This window comes from Eurypyga helias, unplaced genomic scaffold, assembly GCF_000690775.1.
Source record: "Eurypyga helias isolate BGI_N326 unplaced genomic scaffold, ASM69077v1 scaffold17193, whole genome shotgun sequence".
In the NCBI taxonomy this organism is placed as follows: Eukaryota; Metazoa; Chordata; class Aves; order Eurypygiformes; family Eurypygidae; genus Eurypyga; species Eurypyga helias.
In genome coordinates this window covers 1-25698 of record NW_010243257.1, presented here as the reverse complement: position 1 = coordinate 25698, position 25698 = coordinate 1, and the positions used below count along the sequence as shown (strand labels likewise).

Here is a 25698-nt window from a genome sequence, read left to right as displayed (position 1 = left end):
TGGTTCTGCTGTGTTTTGAAATTGCTTGTAATTCTAATTCACTTCTTATTCATGGAAATTCATCTCTGTCTTTTAAGACAGGTCTATATTGGCCATTTTTTTCACTTCTCTATGTTCAGAGAATATGGGTAGTGACTATTTGCACAGGGAGATGGCACAATTTATCAGGGAAATATTCTGTGAAAAATTGGGATTTTGTGTGTAATTATCTAGAAGGACTTCAGCAATTCATGAGCAGACTACAAGCCCTATGTACATGCCTGCTTACTTAGCTGTAGCTCCAGGTGAATTCTTCTAGAAAAGAGTGCTTTACAGAATAACTGAAATACTGTTTGTATTTTTAGGCTGTGAAGCATGTTACAGAACCGTCCAACAAGTGGATGAAGGGGAAAGGAAAAAGTGCCACTGATAGCTAGGATAGCAACATGGGAAATACAACCACCAAATTCCGCAAAGCTCTTATAAATGGAGATGAAAACTTGGCCTGCCAAATCTATGAGAGCAACCCTCAACTAAAAGAAACTCTAGACCCAAATACTTCTTATGGAGAAACGTACCAGCACAATACTCCACTGCATTATGCTGCTAGGCATGGAATGAACCGTATACTGGGGTAAGTATGATTTCAAGTTTTGCTTGGGTGTGAATAACTGAGCCAAGAAATGTAACAGTGTCAGATAGGTTATAAATACCTTATGTGTGTGCACATAGGTACGTGTGTGTTGCAGACACAGAATTTGTAACGTGTTCAAGTAGTAATAGAAAACATGCAAATTACTCTATAACACCAGGCTTGTGTAACAGTTTTTAATTTTAATTTTAGTATCTTTGTTCCTTCCTCGTAACATTAGTCTTGGATAGTTTTAGCTTGCTTCCTCAAGACTCCTCTGTCACGGTTCTTTGAAAATAGTTACTGTTCCGCTGTTCTTGATGTGTTTTCCTGTCTTAAAATAATCTGTTCGTAAAGCCATACCTAACGGATGCCATACCGATCTATGGCACAATATATGTTTATTCTTGTGTTAGTCAGGTAGATTTTATTTTTCATTTTGGGTAATAACAATGAACATTAATATCTTGATAATGAGTAAGTTTACTATGGCCACAGTCAACATGTACAGCAATCCCTAATGTTAGCTACTTCCATTCTTCTGTATTTCTGTCAGTGCTCTAAGATCGATTAAAGATTAACATCTTACCCATGTGCAGACACTGCAGGTACAAGCTGTTCTGGTCTTGTATTTCATGAAGCTCGTACTGAGTAGACATTGCTAAATCTCTTCTTCAGTCGACAGTAAATAAATATCCTCTTCCTTATGTTAGGAAACAGAATGGAAATATATACTGAACTGTATTATTGTTAATATTCTTTTCATCTCTGTGTTTATATCTACTGATGGGCCTGTGATATTCATAAGGTTTGTTTTGTCCTTTACGAGCTATATGGCCTCCCAACATAAATTTTTCCTTTGTTTTCGATTCACCTAATAGTTTTTTATAACTTCTCATTTATCTCAATTTTTGCTAAATATTTTTCTCTTCTGCACCACGTATTCTAGATTTCTGGTTTTAATTTATGTTTTCATTTGATCACTCAGTCTTTTTGATTGCTTTTTTGTTAACATCCCCGAACTTTCCCCCATTCCTGAGTCTTTAATTGTAGGAAAAATGTTACTAGACTTAATTTTTATATAATTTTCAGTTTTTATTTAAATTTTCTGTGATTTTGGTTTTTTTCTGAGATTCAGGTTATTTCTGTCAAGAAAAGATCTCTTAAGTAAATACAGCCTCATTGAAACAACAAGGACACATGACATTGTTTGCACATATGGAAAGTAATGGAGTCATAATTACTGACTTCTTGGCAGTCCATTAGTTAATTCATATGGCACCATTATGATGAGATCTCAGATAATTGCTTTGTGTTAAAAAAAGGTAATTTCAAAATTATAGCTGCATGGGAACTTCAGCATCTAAGTCTCACAGGACAATTATTTTATTTTGCACACCTTGCAAACAAATAATCAAAAGAATAATTTTTTTTTCTGGTTTGAGTCCAAGATTTGCAGTACATTTTTTCCCTGTAAACATAGTGAAGATGCTATTATTTGCTAGAGTCTGCTTCTGAAAACCTGCACTGTTAGAATTTTCACTGTTGCTATGAGTAATTTGCAGAGGTTTTTTTACTGTTTACTTTTCTGCTGTCTTTCTAAGGGCTTTGTTCAGAACTCCTCTGTAAGACAAGTTGCACAAAAATTTAGCCTTTCTATCTAAACAAAGTAGTAAGAGTGCAGAAATATCAGACTTGCAGTGTGCTTCTTTGCAAAGTTGATAGTAGAAAGGGCACAAGTGATTTCCAGTTAAGCCTCTTCCTTTTGATACAGAAAGTCCTGGGTATGACAGAGATTAAATAAATTAATATTAAAACAAATGCTTTGATTTACTGATGAAATGCAGTAGCTAAAAATAAATTAATTTTAATCTGTTTGTATTTTGAGAGTTTTACAATTATTAGGTATCCATAGTACTGTACTATAATTAATATTTCTCTTTTATTCAACATTTTAAATATTTGGCAGTGTGTAGCTACACTAACTTGTAGTTCCAACTCTAGATGTCACGTATTTGTGTAACGTATCATTCAATTTTTCTTTACAGGCTGATATTTGTATTATTGTAGGTGGATATAAACTGACATGTGTTTTACGATTCACTGTGTGAAATTTCCTCAAAATAGAGTGGTGTGATGCAGTACACCTTTTGCATAACAGAATATACTGAGAGAGATATTCTGGGATGTTCAGCTGGCAGGGCTGTTACCAAGTACTGAGGCAAAGGGACAAACTCCCTGTTACCAGGCGCATGGCTGGTGGTGACTGTCGAAAGGCAGAGCATTGTGGTTTAGCACACATGGTGAAAGCACAGGCACTGAGTTTGCTGTGAAAGGGAGTTGGGGACATCTTGGTATAGCCATCTCAGAAGTGAAGAAACAAGAAGCTGGAGGTGGCAGGGTCATGAAGGAAAACTGACCTGGACAAACTTTGTATAATCCAGCATGAAGTCTACTGGCAGAAACTTAAGACAACAAAACTTTCTCAGTGATTTTGAGAAACTGCACGTTTGTTTTACAGCAGGTGTTTGAGTCATCTGTCTGCTGCACTCTTCATCCAGCATTTACAGCCCAGAAACTGGATATAGTATATAATTGAGCCGTAAATATTTGAAATTTTGCTGTTAATTTCTTTTTCTTCAAAAGATTCAGCAAGAGTTTGTTAAAATACTAGGATTATTTCTGTGAATATTTTTCAGGATTATCATAGAAAGCTTTGGTATAGTAGAAATGAAAAATGGAAAATAGTCATTCAGTTAATATATGACTTTTGTTTTGTCTGCAGACATAAATAATGTTTACCTGACAGATCAGTTTGTTTTAACAGAGTGTTTAATGTTTAAAAACCAAAAATTGCTGGTCACAGTTCATTAGCACAAACGAGAATTTTCAAAGCACTGCTTGAAGTTGCCAGAAGTTATTACATAGCTCTCAGCTGTTCTCATAACTGACAGCTATTTCATTTTCTCTGTTTGGTTAGTAGGGTTATATAGTTAAAGTTGGGGTGAAGCTGTGTGATGGAGAGCTCATCCCCAGGAGCACAGGGGACCCCAGGGACAGATCAGTAGGGGGATCCCTGTAAGCTCATCAGAGGGAGGAGCCCCCTGCTCCAGGGCTCCACCCTCCACCTCAACACATCAGGAGGAGTCTACAGCAGGGGATTGTTATGGCTTTATGTGTAAGGTTTTGGTAGCAGGGGGCTGCAGTGATGGCTTCTGTGAGAAGAGATCAGGAGCTGCCCTATGCCGGACACAACCAGCTCCAAAACATCCCTGCCACTGGCCAAAGCTAAGCCTCTCAGTGATGCTGGTGGCACCTCCGTGATAACGTATTTAAGAAAGGATGAAAAACGCTGTGCAGCAGCTGTGAGAAAGCAGTGAAAAAAATATGAGAGGGACAGCCCTGCAGACACCAAGGTCAGTGGAGAAGGAGGAGGAGGAGGTGCTCCAGGCACCAGAGCAGAGATTCCTGTGCAGCCCGTGGTGCAGCCCATAGCAAGGCTGGCTGTGCCCCTGCAACCATGGAGGGTCACGGGGGAGCACAGACCCATCTGCAGCCCAGGCAGGAGCCCATGTCCGAGCAGGTGGAGATGCACTCAAGGAGGTTGTGACCAAGGTGGTTTGGGGAGCAACATGCTTGGTACAATAGAGCAGGGGCTAAAAGGGGCCGCTCACATGGAAATAGGTGGCTTGTCAGACCATGGTGTTTGTCTGACCATGCCTGATCACCACAGTCTGTCCTATAATCTCATTAACTCTATCGCTAAGTTATTTCCCTGGGTGACGGGAAACTGCTGTGCACACGACTGTGTATAGAGGTCTAAGTGCCAGCAACTGAAGTGGGGACCTCACGACAGAGGGGTCCCTGAGCCTAGGGTGCCAGCAGCTGGAGAGACCAGAGTGCATGCATATGTCAGGACATAGAACAGTGTGTAATGGCTCATGAATGTCAAGTTGGACTAGGCAGCAAGTAGGATAAGTGGCCTGGGAGCCATGTTTCAAACAGCTGTAAGTCCACAGGTCAGCCAGGAGGCATGTTTGAGGCAACTGGACATGAGAGGATCTAGGGACAGGTACTGGTAGTGTCTAAGGCCAGTTGCTGGGGATCTGCAGTATGCATGTGTGTAAGGTAAGTGGAAGGTCTGGGTCATTCAGCACCAGTCATGGGATAAAAAACATCCAAGGCCAGTTAGTGAAGGTATCAGTCTTGTTTATATGTATGTTTTTCCCACTAGCATACCTTCATCCTGCTTGCCTGGAGGGGAACAGAATGAGGCCATCAGTGTCATTTGTGGTCATGTGAATGCTGAGTATTTCTGTCCACGTTCATCTGTGTGGACCAGCATGTATATATGTTTGTTTGCCTGTGTGTCTTTTGGGAACACAGCCCAACCTCTCTGTGGGCTGGACCTGGGGATGTGGAGCCAGGACAGCCTTACCTGCCATGGGCTACTGTCTTTGCCAACCCCTAGCAGTCTGGGGCCTTTTACTAAAAACAGAAAAGCACAAAGAGAAACACCTTGAAATCTCTTTAGAAAACATGAGAAGGTTACTTTCCATTTTGGAAACAAAGAACTAAACATTTCAAGTTTCCTTTATTGGACTAAATTGTAAATACCACAGGAACAATTTGAGTGTGATTTACTCAGTGATTTTCTGCTACGGTCTCTAGACATCTGCTGGTGGTGCTTAGAGTCAGCACTAAGACTGAGAGAAGTTTGCCTTGGCTGTTAACAGATCTAGTTCAGAAATGTCATCTCTGTGTTACAAAAGTGTATTGATGTCACTATTCAGACTGTGTTCACAACAAACTAATAAATAGGTAGTCTCTAGTGGGTGATAGGTAAGGCATCTGGAAGTAAGAGAAAAAATTACATTGCACTCAGAAACATCAAAAACCTAATAAAAGATACGTAGCACTCAGGTGGATTTGAGAGCTTTGTACAACATACAAATTGGTCTTCCTGTACTGTAAACATCACGATTCCCTATGAATGAAGATCTTGAGATAAGATTCCTATTCAAGAGGCTAGTTTAAATTCCATCCACTAAATGGGTGTAAAAATATTAAAGAGAAAGAACACACAGGAAGTTTGTTTTCTTTAGAAAAAGCAGTCTTCAGATGATCAAGCGCCTCCAATGCCCTCAGGCTTTTTTTGCCTAATCCTAAGGTATATTTGAGACCATCTGACTGCCCAGTTCAAAAGAACTGCTAGCAATTTGGAAGGTTTTTCACTAGGGTCTGGCTGTTGGTGAACCATTCCTGAAACGCAACAAGAGAATTGTCCTTTCCAGAGAGTGGCTGAGATGGAGTGGCTGGAAATCATGAGATACTGCTTGTGGTTGTGAATTTACACGTTATCTAAGATGTTTTTTTTCCTTTCAGTGTGTGCTGTGGTGTGACTTTCAGTGCTGTAGCTTTGCTGGGAAGCCTTTTGGGTCAATGACAGTTTTTCCTCGTTGTGTGCTTCATACAGCTATGCCTGAGCACTCTGTGAGTTTTCAGGCTGGAAGTGGATTGCTTGTAGCAGTTGCTGCTGGTCCTGGGCTGAAGAGGAGGAGGTGATGGAAACATGGGGCTGTGGGGAGACAGGATGGTTTTGTGAAGCTTATTTTTCTTCTAGAACAGGAAAAAACAAAGGTGTCCAGTAGTAGAAGATGCTGGAAATGGAGATGAATGCTGGAACGGAAAGAACCCCACTTTTTAAAACATTCTTGATGGCTGCCTATCAGTAATAATAATTAAGGAACTATGGAATTGAAGACATAGCTAAGATAGCCAGAGAGAAACATGGGTGAATGTGCCCAAGGTCTGGCTACAGGAAGTATTTCTTGTTTCATTGCTATAATTAGGGAAGTATTTTTCGCTGCAGTAGAATGACAGAAGTAGTGGTGGTTTGAATTTCAGGTCAGTGTAGGCTACAGTCTTGGCTTGTCTTACCTAGTTTTTATGGCTGTTTAAGAGCTTTCAATTGGGGCTGGTCTAAGCGATTGTAATGCAATCAAACAAAGTGTATTGAGATTACCAATGTTATATAGGCTGGATTTGACAGCAGATTTGTTGGCATCAGGGGGAATGTTGCATTGGTCACAGCACACTTGGGACTGTCTCTTCCCATGTCAGGTTTTGTTGTGTTTTATTCCTTTTGCAGTAATGTTGAAAATTAGTTTTGGATGTATTAGAGGGAGATGTGTGCAGGCTGTTTTTCAGCACGTGACTTCTCTTGAGTTAAGAGGATATTAGGGGATTTTTGTGCTGCAAAAATATATGTTAAGGAAAAGTATCAGAGAAAACACTGTTAACTTTGTGGATCTTTTGTCTTTAGAGAGGTGTTGTAGTTGATAATTTTCTGATAAGGTTGAGGCTGCTGTGAATTTCAGATTATTTTTTTTCCTGGAGATGCAAATAAAAAAGAGGCTACTTCAGCCTCCACTGTTTTGACTGAGACAGAAGTTCAGTACATGTTTAAACTCTGAGATTCAAATTGACCTAATCATTCATGCTGAAATATTCAGAAAGGTGATACAACATTTTTTCTGTCTTTATCAGATTTCTGAAAAATCTATTTAATGATCTTACAGTAAGACTGGTGTTCCCTTCTAACTGTACTGTTAGAACTGTGCTCCTCATGATTTCCACACAAAATACAAAACATCAGGTAGGTTCTGTCCTAATAGTTATCTTAATAGTCAGGAGAGACTGTAACTTCTCTCCTAACTGTACTTCTGATATAAATGTGAGCAACAGAAAAATGCGAAGAAGGTTAATAGCAGTTCTTTGTCTAATTAGGGCAAATGTGAAAAACATGGTGTTATTAACCAAGACATCAGTGTCCCAGTGTAAGGAAATCTGTATTGAATGTATGGACATTTTCTGTAGGTTGAAATCCTGGAGGAGTCCTGTTTTTCTTTTGAATTTATTCTTCAGGGTAGCTTTTGGCATGATTAAATTTGTTTGGTGTTTTCCAGGTTATTTTACAGCTCACCTGGGAAAAAAAATAGGATAATAGTAGTTTTTAAAAGTTTTGACTTCTGATTTAGTATAAAAGATATCTACCTAACTATTTTCCCTTTCTCCTACACAACAAAAGAATTCTGTCCTGTTTATTAACTTAAAATTTTACAATATAATGTTTCATCTGAATAATTTACAATGTCATTGTCTAGATTATTCACTTTTGAACAACAAAAAGCAAGCTTCTTTTTAATTATTAATGCTTACACAGATAAATTAAATGTGTAGAATATAGTTTTATTTCACATTAATTTTCTTCATAAAAGTAAGTATGTCAGCATTAGAATTATTCATGCTAGACTCCCTTTATGGTCAGTGTACACCTAGGTAATAGATATAGTCAGAATAATTAGTGAAGGCAAGACCACAATTCATTTTATTGTGAAATTGACCCTTAAATATTTTAAATTACTTGTGTGGCAGAAGTGCCTGTTTCCTTCTAGTGATTATAAAGGGAATCTAAAATAACTGGATCAGCTGTAGTTGTTTGCATTGTAGATCTCCAGTGCTGAGAAGATTAATCTCATCCTGGAATATGCTAAATCATGCAAGATTGAATAGTAAGCACCTGCAAAGCTGTAAATGGAGCACTTTCATGGTTTTACAGTATCAGACATGAATGCTGCTTGCGGGAAATACTGCCGGGGACACAGTATTAAATATTTTGCTTTCGTGGTCTGCGTTGAATGATCTGAATGTTTTGATGTGGTTCCACTCAGCTGCTGAAAAATACCTAGCTTTCCATTCTTTAAGACCCTTCTCAGATTATTTTATATGGTTTTGAGGCTCCGTCACCTACTAAATGCTTTGAATATGAAATATTGAAAGGAATTTTTGATCCGAGATAGGTGAATAATATATGAAGAACCTGATCTGACCAGCCTTTCTGGGAATGTTTATAAAGAAGCACAAGGACCAAGTGAATTGAAATGCCCAAGACTTCAGTAACAGGGCATGTGACTGGACAGGAGAAAATACTGTCTTACAAGGTCATTTTCATAACAGCCAGTCTCAAAGGCAGTCAAGAGGATGAAGGAATGGTAGAATTATGAAGCCTTTAAAACTGAGCAAGTTCTTGCTGTGACTGAATTCTCACTGAGGAAAAGAAAGCAATGAGGACGCTTAGAGGAGTAGCTACAGACAAGGAGTAGCAGCGGTAGTGTTTACTAGGTTTCTCAAAGGGTCTTAGCCTGTTGAGCACTGTCTTCTAAAGTACAGTTTAGGCAGGTTGAAAACCTCAAACCTTTTCGGACTTTCTCCCACTTACTAAAATGATAATCTATTCAGAATCACTTTGAAAAGTTGGAAAATACCTAGATGATAATCTAGTCCAACCATCAACCCAACACTACCACTAGACCATGTCCTCAAGTGCCACATCTACACGTTCCTTGAACATCTCCAGGGATGATGACTCCACCAATTCCCTGGGCAGCCTGTTCCATTGCCTGACCAATCTTTCAGTAAAGAAGTTTTTCCTAATATCTGATCTAAACCTCCCCTGGTGCAACTTGAGGCCATTTCCTCTTGTCCTGTCACCAGTTACCCAGGAGAACATTCACCATATTGCTCTTTTACTTTCCTTGGAAATCAGATACAGCAGAATAAGATCACTTTGTTAGTGATTGGTGAGATATGTTAATGCAGTACACTATGAAAGATTTCTTATTCTGTGTTGTGTTTTTCTTAGTAGTACCCTTGTGAACATTTTACCACAGGCAAAGTAAAATTACATTTGTGTTGTAGAGGAGTACAGCTTTGGTCCTGAGCAGCCAAGATGACTGAATCTTTATTTCAACTAATTTTGTTACCAGGTTGAGTTTGTGACTCTGTCGAGTTGATTGGTAACTGCTGAATCATTGTGTCAAATGGCTTAACTTCACCCTGGGGTTAGAGGCACATGTGACTTCCTTACCAGAGAGATCTGTCGGCTCAGTAGTTACCGGAATGATGACTGAGAGACTTGCAGTTTCTGATAAACAGGAGTAAATTTATCAGAAATAACTAATTAACTTTTATAGCTAAATGCAATATCCAGCTAAAATATTCAGTGACGTTGTATATAAACCCAGTTTTCCTTTTGGCCAAAATACAGACTGTGGATGATTTGATTCTTTAGATTTGTAAATTATTTCAATTTAAACCTGATAAAATTACTTCGCTGAAACATTTAAGGAAAATAAAAATTACTGGCACTAAAGATCAAGCAACATACAGATTGGAAGATGTTTTCTAGAGGGAGAGATAAAGGAAGATGAGACATTCTCTGTAATACATTCATAGCTTTTAAGAAATAGAAAGAATAGAAATGACACAAAGTCTGTTAATATTTGCTGTTTAATTCCATCATTACTGCTATATAAATAATATCAACACTAGATGTCATACACTGCTAGGTGATTTACAAGCTGATAAGTTGGTTGTGGTTACTGTGCAGGAATACAAAGCTGTGCGTTTAAATGGTGAAGGTGAACCCGTTAAGTAGTTTCATGCTTATTGTTTCCTCTGACATTTTTTTGGAAGCAATCTAAAAATAATAGTCTCACAGTTATCTAAGAAGAGAATTCAGTGTGGAATAGTCTATTGGAAAAAAAACAGTGATCAAAGGAGGGATTTGGAGAGGGGGCTGGACACCTAGGTTCAAGAAATGCTTCTAGCTGTAAAGAAATATATAGAAGAAAGAGCCAGAGCCAGAGATGAAAATCATACAGCTTTTTCACTGCAGAAGATATTTAGTCACAAAAGCTGCTGGTAAGCAGCCAGTTCCAGTGAAAGCCACATCTAATTTGGCACTCAGCTCTTTTTCTTTTGAAATCTCACCCAGAATACTGAAATAAAAGCCAGAAGTGGCATGGGATCATGGAAACAGTATTCCTGATGGTCCAAGGGAAGGCAAAGCTCAAGTGGCTCATAAAAAAATATAATAATTTCCTGGTTAGTGATAACTTAAGTATGTTGTTGATCCTTTTTGTATCAGGAATGGTTTAATTCTGTGTTTTGGTGCTGCTGTTCCTCCTAACAGGCACAGGAATCATATATAATTCATGATTTTTTTGGCCCACCATATAACAAATGTGAGGATTAAACAAGTTTTGTGTTCCCCACTTTTAGCATACACTCTCTTTGGACCTGTGCTCCACATTCAATTTTATCCCTGTAGTGACAGGACAAGGGTTTTAAATTGAAAGCGGGCAGATTTAGATTGGATATCAGGAAGAAGTTCTTCACGGAGGCACTAGAACAGGTTGCCCAGAGAAGCTGTGGATGCCCCATCCCTGGATGTCTTCAAGGCCAGGCTGGATGAGGCTTTGAGCAACCTGGTCTAGTGGAAGGTGTCCCTGCCCATGGCAGGGGGGTTGGAACTAGATGGTCTTTAAGGGCCTTTCCAACTCAAACCATTCTGTGATTTGTATAAGACCTTTCTTGGGTGTCTTTAGGTGATTGGCTACTACGTTAAAATGAGTCAGTCCAGAACTGCAACTCAGACCGAGGTGCTGACCTACCTTAAAAGTGATTTGGGGAAATGACAGCAATACAGTGAAAAAGATTGTAAGGCTTTTTAGAGCCAGTTTAGGAGAGAGTGAAGACAGTGCTTGCATTCAAGGCAGTATTTTTGTACTGAACGTTACCTTCAGTCTGTAAGTGAAGCAGGCCCAGGAAGAGCATATCTTGTCAGAGGTGAAGATTCCCATTTAAACCTTAGACTGCTCTAAGTAAAAGACATCAGTCATATGCGCCATAGTATGGGCTTGATTCTCAAATTGGTGGTTTTCTCTGCATATCTGCAGAAATTGTTTGAGTACTTAGAAAATGTATTTAACCAATTTTGCCAGATGTACCGGACTTGGTAGGAGTCATATGAATGGGAACAAGTGGGATGCATTTCTGTTTAGGTAAAGTACGCAATTGGAGGCCAGAGTGGAGTACTTGATGTAAGGGATCTTGAATTGTCTGCCAAAACTTCGAATTTCAGAAGGAAGAATTATCTTTTCACAGACTCCCGTCAGCAGTGGAGTATCATTGTATCATTGACAGCCTCTCAGATGCTTTCTTTGCTGTTAGCCCAAATCACCACTGGTATAACCTCTCTCCTTACTTTAGCAGAATATTACTAGTGTTTATGGGAATCGTGGTAGTGTTAGTAACAGGTCTTAGGCAAGAGGCCAATTAAATTTAAGGCTTATAAAATGTCAGGATAATAGTCTTTGTTTTTCTTTGATAAATGGTTAATGATCTGTCAGCATATTCTTTATGTTAGAATAGAAATAGTCACTGTCTCCTACCCAGTTCTTTTGCTGTATACAGGAGATTCCTCGACTGTAGGAGATGCTTAAGTATCATAATAAAACAAAAAAGAAACTGTAAGTACTAATAAAGAAAAATGTCAATAATTACTTGTACTAGATGTGGCTTCCAACATCAGGTAAATAATAACACTTCTCACAAAGTTATTTAAACCAGCTTATAGTTCCATATAGCAGTCAATAATGACTAAAACAATTTCTTCAGGTGTTTGCTAGTACACTGTGGTTGCTTTGTTATAGTACGTTTGGGAGAAAAAGTACTTTGAGTTAATGAAGTAACCATAATTATTCAGGGTTTTAATGCATCAATCTTGACCTACTAGGTTGGAAGCTGAATGACTCAGTAATTTTATTAATTAATTCATTGCATATGAGTTTTAAATTACTGGATAACAGGGCTTAGCTCTTCTATATGTTTTTATAACTCATGGCTTACCCATACTTCACTTCGGAAACTGAGTTTTAGGTTTATGTCTGCACTGGAGTACACAGTGTGACTTTTTAAATAGCAAGCTGGACTTACCTTGGCTGTTCAACCCAAGGACCAGGGGGGATGTTGTGAAAGGCAACCCTGTGCAGGTTAGTTTACCTTGTTGCTGCAGCTCACCTTTTTCTAGTAACAATGGTGCAACGTGCTGTGTAGTTTATATAGTATATGTAAGTGCTTTGAATTTAAAAAATCAGTAAATCTTTGAGCAGATTCAGACTTGCTTTAGTCTCCATCTGTCAAAACTACCTTTAAAATTTCATTTTACACTATTTGTTATTTTGGCTTTGTTTTTCTATACATAGGTATATTTTCCTATGTTTATATATGCCTACATATATATACACGTGTGCACTTATTTATAGCTATAAATATATAACATTTGTTTAGAGAGACAAAAAGACTGTAAATATGGTGGTTTTCATCCCCCAAACATGACAGATTTTATTAAAACCTGAAGACATGTTGATGTTGGTTTCCTGGAGTGAAGGAATGTGCCAGTTGTTTATTATTCAAGTTCACAGCCTTGTGATCTTGAGTCTCTTCCTGCTTTTCTGCAAATACAGATAGTAGTAGGTGTGAATGTTACAGCCCTTTCATTTCTGTCACTTTTTTCAACACTTTTTTCATGCCTTTGTCACCTCAAGTTTGGATTCTGCAAAGAGCTACAGCTTGAAGCAAAATCTGGAAACTGCAACTAGAGTAAAGTCTGTCTGCCTTGTGGTTAAGTGGTATTTTCTGTAGGCAATGCGTATTTTCACTCTCTCAGTACGTTTCCTGGGAAAATTTAGCTTTTTAAACATCTGAACCAAATTGCAGGGGCCTACAGCACTGCTGTGTGAACGTCTTATGCACCAAATACCATTCGTAAAAATGGGGCCCTGTCAAATAATTAATTTGTGGATGTAAAATGTATTCATTTACCCTTTTTTTGGACATTAATCGTCTTCTCTGAACTTTAAGTCATGAATTCAGCTGGACTTTCTAGCGTTGGCTTGATTTCCCCTTTGAATGAAGAATTGACCCTTTGATTTTTGGAAGAGATAAGGAGAGAAAAAAGAGGGAGTGTTGTGGCACTTACAAGCACATTTATGTATCCAGAGTGATGTGCTGGATGCCTTTGGCAGCTCTGGTGTTTGTCATACCAATTTATGACAAGCAAGGAATCAAACAGTTATAACAAGAAGTAATCAAAACTATTTTTTCCCCAAATCCAACAGTGTTTTTACAAATGTCACAAAATTGTTCTGGAAAATATGTTTTATTTTATGTAAATATTTGAGAGCTGCCTGCTGTAGATGGTTCTTACTGATAGACTTATTTGTGTAGAAATATCCTCTGTGTTACGAAACGATAATAATACAGCACGATGATACTTTCAAAGATTTAAAACCATCTTAGAGCTTTTAATCATTTGGTTAATACAGAAAAGTGTTTTTCTATTTGTTTACGAACATCGAATCTGCAAGCAGGGAGGACTTAAGTACTTCTCATTTTAGATTAGGATATGCATAACTTCTTAAAACAAGAGTTTTATTGGTTTTTTTCCTGAGAACTTAATTTTCTGGTGGAAAAAAAATATACTAATTGTTAGTTACTACTAAAGCTACCTTTAGAACTACTTTTTAAACCTTTAGAGAGAAATTTTATCTTTAAAAAGGGGTACTGGTTTGGCAGTCTTCAAATTCTACTTCTATGCACAGTTTCAGCTTCTAAACTGTTAAGGATAAGGTGAAATATCTACCTTGAGCTATGACAGAGTACTTGCACCCATTCAGAGCTTGTGTATTCTACAAAGGTTCTTCTACAAACCTACATAAATCTTAGTAATGGGAAAGTAATAGTTTACAACATATAGTCAGTTGAATAGGGATGAAATCCCTGTAGCTTGGGATTGTTAAAGAGAATTTTAGCAGAGTTGTTGGGAAAAACAGAGCTTTTTGAAAAAAAAAAAATAGGGGAGTGGGTGGAGATGAATATAGACAGTATGGCCTCTTTAATTGATACATACTATTCAGTTAACATCGCTATTATGGTAGTAGAGGTCATGAATATTTTTGTCTGTGTGTAAAATACTGTTTTCTAAGATAAAGTGTCTGATTTATGGCTTTCACGGGTCACCACAAAAACATTGTGTTATTCTGAAATCAGATGCACTGTAACGTGATTCAGGAATGAATTACAGACTTTAAACTACCACAGCATGGAATTCCAGCGATGATAAAAAGTTAAATATTGACAACAGAAATGTACATTATAATATTATCAAGCCTAGAAGGTAATGATTAGATGGCTAAAGATACTGGAGAAACTTCATCTGGTTTGGAAGGAGACAGTGAAGGTGTTCTCACACTTAAAAAAACTAAGCCCTGTTTATTGTAATACAGAAACCACAGACAGTTCTTAACTGAATTGTAAAGTAACATTTTACTTTGAATTAGAGAAGTAGCAGGAATCGTTAAGTTGAATATCACGCAACTCTTAAGTGGAAGGAAAGGATGTAGTTAACCAATACCCAGAGGACTCTCCTGACATTCAAAATATGCAGGTCCAATTAGGGCAGCCATCCAGCATGTTACACAGTCTAAGTGCAAATTCTGAAATAAAGTTCAGGCACTTGATGTGAAAGACAAAGTCCACCCTCTTTGCAATACTGAATTGCTTCTGTTAGCTTGGTGCTATGCCTTCATGCAGCTGAAGCCTTTAATCTCGATACTTCCTCAGTTGTGTGTACTCAGGGATTACTGATGAATGCTTCTGCACAGAAACTGGTACTTTTGCTGCTGTACCACAGTCCACTGTAGTGATTGCAGAAGGGATCTGGCCCATTCTTTATCACACTTTCTTCTCTACTCATTCCACGCTAAGTCAAAGGTAACAGATGCCTGCTGTTTACGAATGCATTGAAGGCTAAGTTGGGGTAATCTTTACTTGAAGTAAAAATATAACAAAATAAATTGTAAAAGCAAGTTTATAGAAGAAAAGACACTGGTGTATCATAAAACAGATTTTATTGCAGAAATAGAGAAACACAGATTTTAGTGCATTCCCAAAGTTACATCTCACCAAGACCAAGATGACTTCTCTTTAGCCTAGTATTTTCTATATCCAGGTTTTGCAGTGGGTACATGCAAAACCTCATGTCTAAGGCATCTAGCATTATCGTATCTAAGTGCCTCTATAGAATTCATGTCCTCATCCCGCAGTGAGTTAGCTTTTCTCCCTCCCTCCGTCTCTCCCTCCCTCTTCCCCTTCTCCCTTCCTTCCTCTCTCCTCCCTCTCCCTCCTGTCTTTCTCTTCTTTTCCACCTTCCTTCCCCTCCTTTCTTGCTGTCTCTAGCTTCATACTGTGTAAAGCTAATTCAAACAAGCAAGTTCATTTTGAATAGTGTTTGATACTGGTTAGTCTTGTAATTTCATGTAATTGGCTGCGAAGCATTTTGCCTGTGTTGCTAAATCCCTTTCTTCTGAAAACAAAAAAAAAAAACCAAACAAAATGTGCAATCATTTTTTTTGGCAACGTCTTCAATCTCAAGTTTGGCATATTCATATTTCCTAACATGCATCTATTGTGTCAGCTATCATGGAATGAAAGAGAGATTTCTCTAAGGAACATTTTTGCTGCCAAAATAGGGCAGCATAGAGACGACTGTTTTGTTTTTCTCTCTTCCACTGACTACTTTGTTACCAGTTATTTAAAGAACAGTATTTTAGTAATAAGTTTCTTTCTGAACTGAAAACTGTTCAGAGATTTTCAGAGGGAAGAAGGGACAGAAATCTGGCTGACTGAACGTCTAGCATTGAGACATCCTTTTACCACAGGACCAGATCAACTCTGCCTAAGTTTTTCTACTGAAATACTTGTCCAGTCTGTTTTCAATAATTTTTGAAAGGGAAATTCCACACCCACCCTTGTATAGCCTCTTCCTTTATTAATAAAATAGTTTCAGGATTATTCTTTGTCCTAAACAAAGCATGGGAGAACTCTGAGAGAGGGAAAGGCCTACTATGTAGTGCCTGGTGGGATGTATTCAGGAACGAGAGAGAGGGGAGATGGGATTTAGACTTGTAACCACAGCATAGGGCAGTAACTTTGCTTTTGTCAATTTGGTTACGAGTTCTTCTGCTCATCTGTGTTCACCACGAGCAGTATGGTCTGATTTTGTATTTAGAGCCTTCAGGTGGCTGAGCTGCCTGTTTTAAACTGAAAGCGATTAGAACTGTTTATAATTAGGCTTGGGGGTGAGGACAGGGAGAGTGGAAGCTGATCCCCTGCAGTCACTTAATAAGGATTCCAGAATAACTGTTTCTTCATACCTGCAAACTGTTCAGTCAGGGAACAGCCTGGAGAGGGAATGAACAGTGGTTTCTGCTGGTTTTACGTGTGAGGAGGCTTATGAGGACAGTGCAAATGTTTGTGCAATGACTTGCGGAATACGTGTGCCATGCAGCTCATCTAACCTGCTCCTACCTTTCTGGGAACTGTCCCCCTACCTTCACAGGGAGTTCTTTCGTTGCTGTCTCTCTGACCCCAGTTCTACAAAGAGATGGTATTTATTCCTTCCATTTCCTACAATTCACCCTCCCTTAAGGAAAAAAAAATATTATTTTAGTGTACCTCAAAAGGCTAAAGCAAGTTTGGGCTTTATTGGGCTTCTGTGATATATCTCAGTTCTTCCATTTCAGAACTGCATTGTGACTTCTATAGTCCCTTGCTGGCAAGAAGCAAGAGAGCGCTGTGTTTTCTCAGGAGCTGTCAGGAATCAGATTTGTGATTCCAGGAACCAGTTGGTTGTTTCCATTTCATTCCTAAGATGATCCTTTTTGCCAATTTAGTTTATTGTCCACTTTGAACTGCCTGTAAAGTATTCAAGAGAAGACTTTAATTCTTGCCAGCCTCTGTCATCTGCATAGGTGAGGGTTTGCATTATGTTGCGCTTCCATATATTCTAGAGTGAGAAAGCAAATAGTCTTTCCTCAGTGCATATAGTACTAGCAGGAAAAGTATTTAATATATTTTCAAGAAGTAGTAAGTACTGTCTTGATCTGCCTCTAGCATCTGCCTAAAGATATGGGAAAGGAGAATGGGTTTTTTAGAAATTACTCCAGCATTATCTATTTGCAGACTACCAAATGCACTACTATTCAGGACACTGAGTAGAAAAAATAAAGTATCTATTTCGTCAATCTTGTGCTTTAATAACATTTATTGCAATACAACACAGAATTGTAGAATAAACTGCTGGATAAAATTTGTGTCACATAGTAACAAAGTAATTATATATGGTACTTAATGATATTCCAGTAATTCATCCAGATCTTGGCTACTGACTCCTAAGAGAAATGGAGAGCTGTCCAGTAGTAATTATCTATTTATAATGTTTATCACTCACATGGCTAGTGAAAATCTTGGCAAGAAGAGAGAAGTCACAATAGACCCTTCTCATTTCAAGGAAATGAATGTGCTAATAATTTTCTTCTATTTTTCCCCCCCTTGCAGAACTTTCCTTTTTGTTAGAGACGGTAACCCAAATAAACGGAATGTGCACAATGAGACATCTATGCACTTACTGTGTATGGGACCTCAGATCATGATCTCAGAAGGGGCTCTTCATCCTCGCCTGACACGACCCTCAGAAGATGACTGCAGAAGAGCAGATTGTCTGCAAATGATCCTGAAGTGGAAGGGAGCAAAGCTGGATGAAGGACAATATGAACGAGCAGCCATTGATGCTGTTGATAACAAAAAAAATACTCCTTTGCACTATGCTGCTGCCTCAGGGATGAAAACCTGTGTTGAGGTAAAAGTTCTTAGATGATGACAAGTCTGTATGCTGCTATTAGTAAATGACATGCACAGTGTTTCACAAAGCCATTCCAGGGAAAAAAATCTGATAGAGTATATTGAATTAATTTTTAATTCTATTTTTCATTAATTGGAAAAGTTAAACAGCCCAAAACTTACACTGTCTGTAGAGAACAACGTAAAAAATGCATTACATATACATTACCTTCATGACATAAACTCCTCAGCAGCAAGACTCATATAGGTTTATAGAAATTTGAAATAATTACAAAACTGTAACGCTGGAGAAAAAGCTTTAAAGGTATGCCTAAGCACACCTGTATGTGTAAAGAGAAGTGAAATAACTGCCTGAGAGAAAATCAGAGCTCTTTTTATTCTGCTCTGTAGCTGAGACTTGGAAATGTTTCAAGAACGGGTCTTATGTCTTTAATTTACAGTGCCCAGCTTTTTTAGAGAGTGCCATACATCTGTGCTAACAGACTCAAATATAATTACCTTTTCACAAATTAAAAATTACTTTAATGTTTGTAAAAGTAGTGGATAGTAATGAGTAATATGGAATCATAGTGACTTTGAAGGTCTCCCGTCAGATTTACTTTTTAAACTATACCAAGTAATGAGGACTAGTATTTAATTGTGCCAGTAATTTAATTTCAAGAACACAAGAACCAACAGCTAACATTTTCAAAAGCAGCTTATGTTTTCATAAGTCTGTCTATTACAACATCAAGATTTGTATTTGAAAGGTAATGTTTAATTCAGAGTTCAGTACTTATGTATAATATTTAGGTTATTTTTCTGCTGTGTATAACTTCATGTTTATTGACACTACACTCATTAACTTAGATTCATCAGCAAAGTTTGTCACCTCCTTATTCACCTGCTTTTCTAAATAACTTCTGCAAATCTTAAACAGTTAGGTCCCAACGTCTGGAACTTCACTGGTGACTTCTGTGCAGTAAGAACTGACACTCTCCCTGTACTTCCCTGATTTTCTCTGGAGCTAGTTTTAGTGTTACTTTTACCACCTTCTAATCTTTACCGTGGCAGATTTACACAATAAGTTGTAAATTATAATAAATAGTTCAGAAGTTTCATATTTGAATTCCATTAGGACTCATGAATAAGTACCATCTAGTGCTGGGTATTTATATTAGTATTTGGTTTATTGATTGTTCTAGAACCTCTTGTTCTGAGACTTCATTTTGAAACAGACTTCATAAAGCATGTGTGGTACATCCACAGAATATCTGAATTCCAACAATTCATATCACTTTTCTGGTTTAGAACATTTGAGATTGCTTTTGCACTTTGTGCAGCAACTTTACAAACACATTAAAACATCACACAGTAAATGTGTCAAAATGATTTATTCTGGCTTGTTATGCACTTGGCATACTGTTCTGAAAAACATTCAGAGCTTGCTTTATTGTGATTTTACATTTACCTTTTCCAGACTTTGTTCTTTACATATTCTTCATCTAGAGACAACTTCAGCTTCTTATTTCCCGCACAATTGTGTCCTGTCGTTCTGCCTTCACAGGTTCTTTTGACGTTAATAGGTTTTTTCCCATGCTTTTACTTAATACCACTTTTTGAAATTAGGCAGTGGATTTGTCCTTTTTTTCTGATTCTGCAAGAATGGTGAATCTTGATTACATTTGGGGAATTGTTATTGAGTGGTTCTTTGGTAACATTTTGAATTAAGAACATTTACCCTCTTGATAAGAAATGCTTCTTACTGTCCTGTCTAAACCTCCACTGGCACAGCTTTGAACTATTCCCATGCGTCCTATCACTGGATAATGTTAACTTAAGCCTCTGTCTTTCTGGTCCCTTGCTCAAGTACTGAGAGGAATTAGGAGGATGCTGCTATTCTGAAATTTAACCCCCAGTGTCACAGCCTAAATCTTGCCCCTGTACCTTCCTTCCTCTGTGCCCTGTGTTGTTACGAGCTCCACGCTAGCAGTTTGTCTTCAACACATCCCTAGAAATTTAGTTTGTTTACTTACTGAATTTCCCCAGGGAGATGAGTCACTGTGCAGTCTTTGCTAGCAGAATTATACTCAGACCCAGCTAATATGTACATGGTAACTGAATTACAGGTACTGCCTGGCTCTTCCTGTCAACTAGAACGAATCTTTCCTTACTGGTATGGTTATATGATTCATTTAGTGCCTCTTCTGATGCGATTTATTTGTAAACAAATACCAGGCTGTCTCCTAGGTCTGTGTTAATACTGCTTTTGTTGTGATTGTCAACTTTTAATTCTTTTCAGATCTGATAAACAAACAAAAATATTAATTGTGAAGGACTGTGTACTTTTCTCTTGTTCTGTTTTTTAATGCCACTTGTTTGACCCAGCTGCTTGATGAATTCTGGCTACTGGGATTTTCAGTCACAGTTGTTCTTTCTAACCTTCCCTCAAGAAGATCCATTTGCTTTTGAACATTATTGTACATTAGGGGACAAACGTACATGTCACATCAGAAAATGGGAGCTATCAGGATTTAGCATTTAATGACCTCTTTGAGCAGAGTTGGTGAAAAACACTCCCATAAAATCATTTGCAGTGAGAAGGGTTGCTTCTGGTAGAGAAATGGTAAAGAGAATAAAAGTTTAGAAGCCAGTTTCTAACATATTTCAATTTCTGGCATTTACAAACTTCCTTACTTGCATTTGTGAAATGTCTAACATACTGATTTACTAATCAGTGTATTAGACACTAACATGTGTATTAATCAACACATAATGTTAATTATTAACCAACAATAATGTTAATTATTTATTAACATTAGTGTATTAATCACTAACAACTTACTGTTGGACCCTTGTGAATATATACTGCAAAAAGAAGGAACAATTACGTTATCCACATAAATTCTTATTTCTTTTGTCTTCTGTCTGTCTGTCTACACTTGAGATCCCAGGTAACAGACTTCAGATTTACAAGGGAATGGAGCAAGAAGTCTTCTGCCTCAATCGTTCTGCCTTCATGCCGTAGACAGGGCTGTACAGTGGTATTAGAGGTAGACACAGTTCAAAAGTTTCTATTTGAAGAGCATGAAGCAAATGGGGTCACACAGTAAGATCCAGGCAGACTGTGGTGTTGAAAAGAATCATAGTTGCTGTGGAGTAAATTGTAGTTCTGGAGCTGGGCTGCAGCTTTTAACTGCAGACTGTAAAATCAATTGGTTTTAAACTCATCATGAAATTTCATGGTTTGTGTTTCTCACAAATGATTGTTCTATTTCTCACTGTCTGTGATACAATTCATTAGATGAATCCAGCTACTAGACTGCTAGTTCCCCATTTAATTATGCAAACTGGGTTATGTTATCATGACAAGATGTACTGTTCAATTGACTAAACCATTTCTGACTCTAATTTGCTTTCAGTTTGTCTTTGAAGAATTTACGGTCTGATCCACGTAGCTTGCCATTTGCCAGAGTTTGGACGTAGATATGTAGTCTAACTAGTCATGGTTTCTACATTAGAAACATAGAGTACACCTCCAAGCCAGAACTTCATTATGTGCCCTACTGTAGGGTAGAGGGCCTTGGATCCTAAGATTAGTATCTGAGATATCTTAAATCCTCCAGTATAGTCTGTAGTCAACAGGAACAGGATTATGAACAGGAACACAACATTATCAGAAGCCCAAAACAGAACTTAGTGAAGGAATTATACTCTTTGTTCGTGGAAGTATGTGAGGATTAAAGTTCTTAGCAAAACAAAAAGATAAAGAAATGATTTGCCTAATCCTCAAATCGTCTTCCCTCTCTCCAGTAAACTGAAGGTTACTTAGAACCCCAGGAGGACCTTTTGCCGTTCTTCTCCACTGCCTGCCTGGTTTTGTGGTGGTTACTCTCACTTCACAGCAGCATTCCCCGTTAATCGTCCCCTTCTTTTTCCATAACTTCTCAGGAAAACCCCAGCCCTGTATCTTCTCTTATCCCTGACACACCCACGTAAGGAAAGGAAAAAGCAAAACAGTCCTTTGTGGGTGAACCACCCGCTAGCTGATTTGTTCAGAGTTGATAGTCAAATGTGCAGTCTTGATACTCATCCGTTCACATGTGTTAAGTTTCTGAGCAGAAGTGCTGTGTGGAACCCCCTGCTAAAGATAGTTTGGCCAAAGTTAATGTGCTTGCCTTCAAAATGCTGAACAGAAAAAAGGCTTAGGTTCCATGCTGACTAGATTAGATTTTGTGTTGATATATTCCATGCTGTCACAGCATATTTGGTGTATTAAATGGCATTTTTGTGATTAGATTATGAATGTGATTATTTAAATTATTACTCTCCTTTTAATTATGTATGGATACAAGCCTTTTTAACAGTGCTACCAGAAAATATGTAATCATTATTAAAAACTTGTTGATTTGTGTTTTCCTCATCCTGGGTACTAGATTTTGAGCTGCGTAGGTCTATGGAGTGTTCTTTCAATTATATTTACTATTTTTCTTTCTCAGAAGGTGTCTTAGTTGCCTCAGTTAAATTTTTGTTAGAGTTTAAAATGAATAGACAGAAAATAAAACTCAATTTAACAAAGTTTTGCCAATGTTAAGAAGTTTAGATAGAACAAGGTAACTGTAGGCTGAGTAGCTTGATAATTATCCTAGCATTATCTTCATTTCTGCCTGATGATCTGCTCTGAAGATAACATATGGTGTCATACTTAATGACACTAATATCTTCTCAACTAAATCTTGTTAATGCTCTGGTTTGTGGTATTTTGGGGTATGCATTTCTTTTTATTTTGGAGAATGTGGGAGAAGTTTCCAAAGAATTTACAAGAATTATTCCAGGTTTGTAAAATGCAGTATGTATTTTATAGTAACAGGTGAAGGAAACACAGTCTGCTGAAGAGAAAAGAAGTGGCTGATCATAATCTCAAAGGTTTATGTAGAGAACAGATCATTTGGGGGAAAAAATATTCATTTTAGAAGTATAAAAATTAGAACCTGAGTTTTGAAATATTCTGGCTAAAAATACAGGATAGTGTTGTTACAGCCATCATGGTCTGAAGACAAGATAATGTTTACAGATTTTACTTTTATTTCGAAATAAGATAAATCATTTATTAGTGAATTATTGTCCTGGCTGCTCCATCATTGGAAGTCTAGCATGTGTTATAAAGATGTCGTAATAAATCAGCAAAGTGGTCCACTGTTGGCCTTTAAAATCTGTGGCATTTGTTGTCCTTGCTTTTATCAGACCAGTTTATAGCAGGAGACAAGGTTGGAAAGGATGAGAGCAGCACAATTAGTGTTTAATAGCTAAAGACTCAATTTATGAGTGGTTACTGGCAAGAGACAAAGTTGCTAAAATGGCACAGTACTAGACTGTATTAGAACTAGAATTATTTCTTTCCACTTTTCTCATGTCCTCAAAAATAAAGTAGAGCTACCAGTAGTATGTACTGGCTGTGAATTGGTATTCCATCTTCCCTCCTACCCAAAGATTCCCCCATTTTCTATCACCACCAGTGTACCAGTGCTGGGAAGAACACACCCATATATAACCAATATTTAAGGGTGTATCTAGCTCTGTCTTGGCTGCTTGATGACCTCAGGCCCCTCATTTTCTATGGAGCACTGAGTGTATCAGTAGAGCAGATTTTCATTGTTTAAAACCTAATGGAGACACATTGTACAGCATTGCCTTGTAACAAATTTCTGAGTTTTTATGGTTCCATGGAATTAAGATGGGTATAGTTATAATTATGTATGAAATCAAGCAGTAATTTATTTAGTAACAGTAGAGAGTCTTTGTTTCCCAAAGAGCATTGCTATTTTATTTGTCTCTTCTTTCTGTTTTCCTTGTTCATCTTTTTTTATTCTTTATATAACTGACATGTCTTTCCTTTAGGGTATTATTAGAGTTGGTAACTGTTTACTTTGCCGTTTTACTTTTCAGCTTCTAGTAAAACATGGTGGAGATTTGTTTGCAGAAAATGAGAATAAAGATACCCCATGTGACTGCGCAGAGAAACAACACCACAAAGAGCTGGCTCTCAATCTGGAATCTCGAATGGTATTTTCACGTGATCCTGAAGCTGAAAGCATTGAAGCTGAATATGCTGCTTTAGACAAAAAAGAGGTCAGAGGATACTTTAAATTTGTGATTTTTTACACATTTATGTTTGTAGCAGTTACATTGTGACAGAATACTACAAAGTATTTCATTAGGTACTGTACTTCTTACTGTGTATATGTAAACCATTTGGTTTTAGCACAGCTCTTTATATATTTCAAGTTAAGATCAGAGAACATAACAAATCTGTTGTCAAAACTATAGAGAAGTTTTATTCAGATACTGAATTATGTGAACTGTCTTAAAAGTGTTGCAGTCTCTGGGGCTATAGAAATACAGTGAGGCCAGTAGGCTGGGAAACAGTTGCTCCAAACCAAACTTTTTTTACATATTTTTATTTCTTAAGATGCTTTTCTGTCTAAAAATAAAGTCAAGAGAAATTCTGAAAAGGAGAAAATCTGTGGGGTAGAATAGGGAAAAATTTTTTGGTGGATCTTCCTAGACAGAGAGTTGGTTGAATGTCACCAAAAATTGGCCGAATAGTGCAGGATTTCAAAACAGTGCATTTAGTTTCATGTTTAATAATATGAGGCCTGAAGCTACTGCATACCAGAACTTGTATGAAAAACAGGTAATAACAGGTGCTGTTATTTTGAAGCAAATTTCAAAAAATTTGCTTCAAAAAAGCAGACAATTCACTGACACAAATTTGCTTGAATTCTGATATGCCTTACAGAAGACTCTGATTTGATAAGGAGAATTTGATCAAACAGATTCTGACCCAAAGTTCCCTCCCCCATCCATGATCAGATTTTAATTAACTAAAATTCTAAATAAGAATAAATAGAGAAATCATATTATTCAGTAAATATTGTGAAGGAATTCTATGTAAATGAAAGGACAATAGATTTCTGTGTGGCTACTCCCTTCAAAAGTAGCATGGCCTTGCCTTTTACTAGCTTAGTCCACTTACGACCTAATGATACCTAAATCTGAATGATTTTTCTTTTAAGTATGAGTAGACTGAGATCACATCAACTGTTTCCCTGAAAAATGCCACACATGGTCACTTTCATTTGAAAGTAAGAAAGTCTGTCCTACTCCACTCATTTTCTAACCAATTTTCTTGACTAAATTCAAATATAAACAAGCTTAATTAGATTGTTTACTCCTAGTTGAGAGGTTTAGAGATGAGGTTTAATATACTTGAATTGAACATTGGAATAACAAACGTAATTAATGTTTTAGTTTCTCTAAATATTCCCATATAGAGACACCCAAATTTTTGTAAGAGTATAGTTTGAAATTATATTTTCTCTTTGTCAAAACCACTTAAAAATCTGCTGCAGTTTCCTGCCATAACTGCAGTTTACCGCTTCTTCAGTTGTACAAATAGAACTGTATGGTTATGCTGTCGACTGGATCACAGAATAGTTTGG

The 25698-nt window shown here is 37.5% G+C and overlaps 1 protein-coding gene across 1 annotated transcript; it reads left to right on the top strand.

Annotated features, from left to right (window-relative positions):
* Positions 1 to 343: 343 nt before the first annotated feature.
* Positions 344 to 24325, top strand: LOC104507913 (ankyrin repeat and IBR domain-containing protein 1-like; the record flags this gene model as incomplete). Its single annotated transcript, XM_010149350.1, has 3 exons — positions 344 to 613; positions 17915 to 18215; positions 24143 to 24325. Coding segments are annotated over exons 1-3 (672 nt in total), but the record flags the coding sequence as incomplete, so codon positions are not given.
* Positions 24326 to 25698: the final 1373 nt, after the last annotated feature.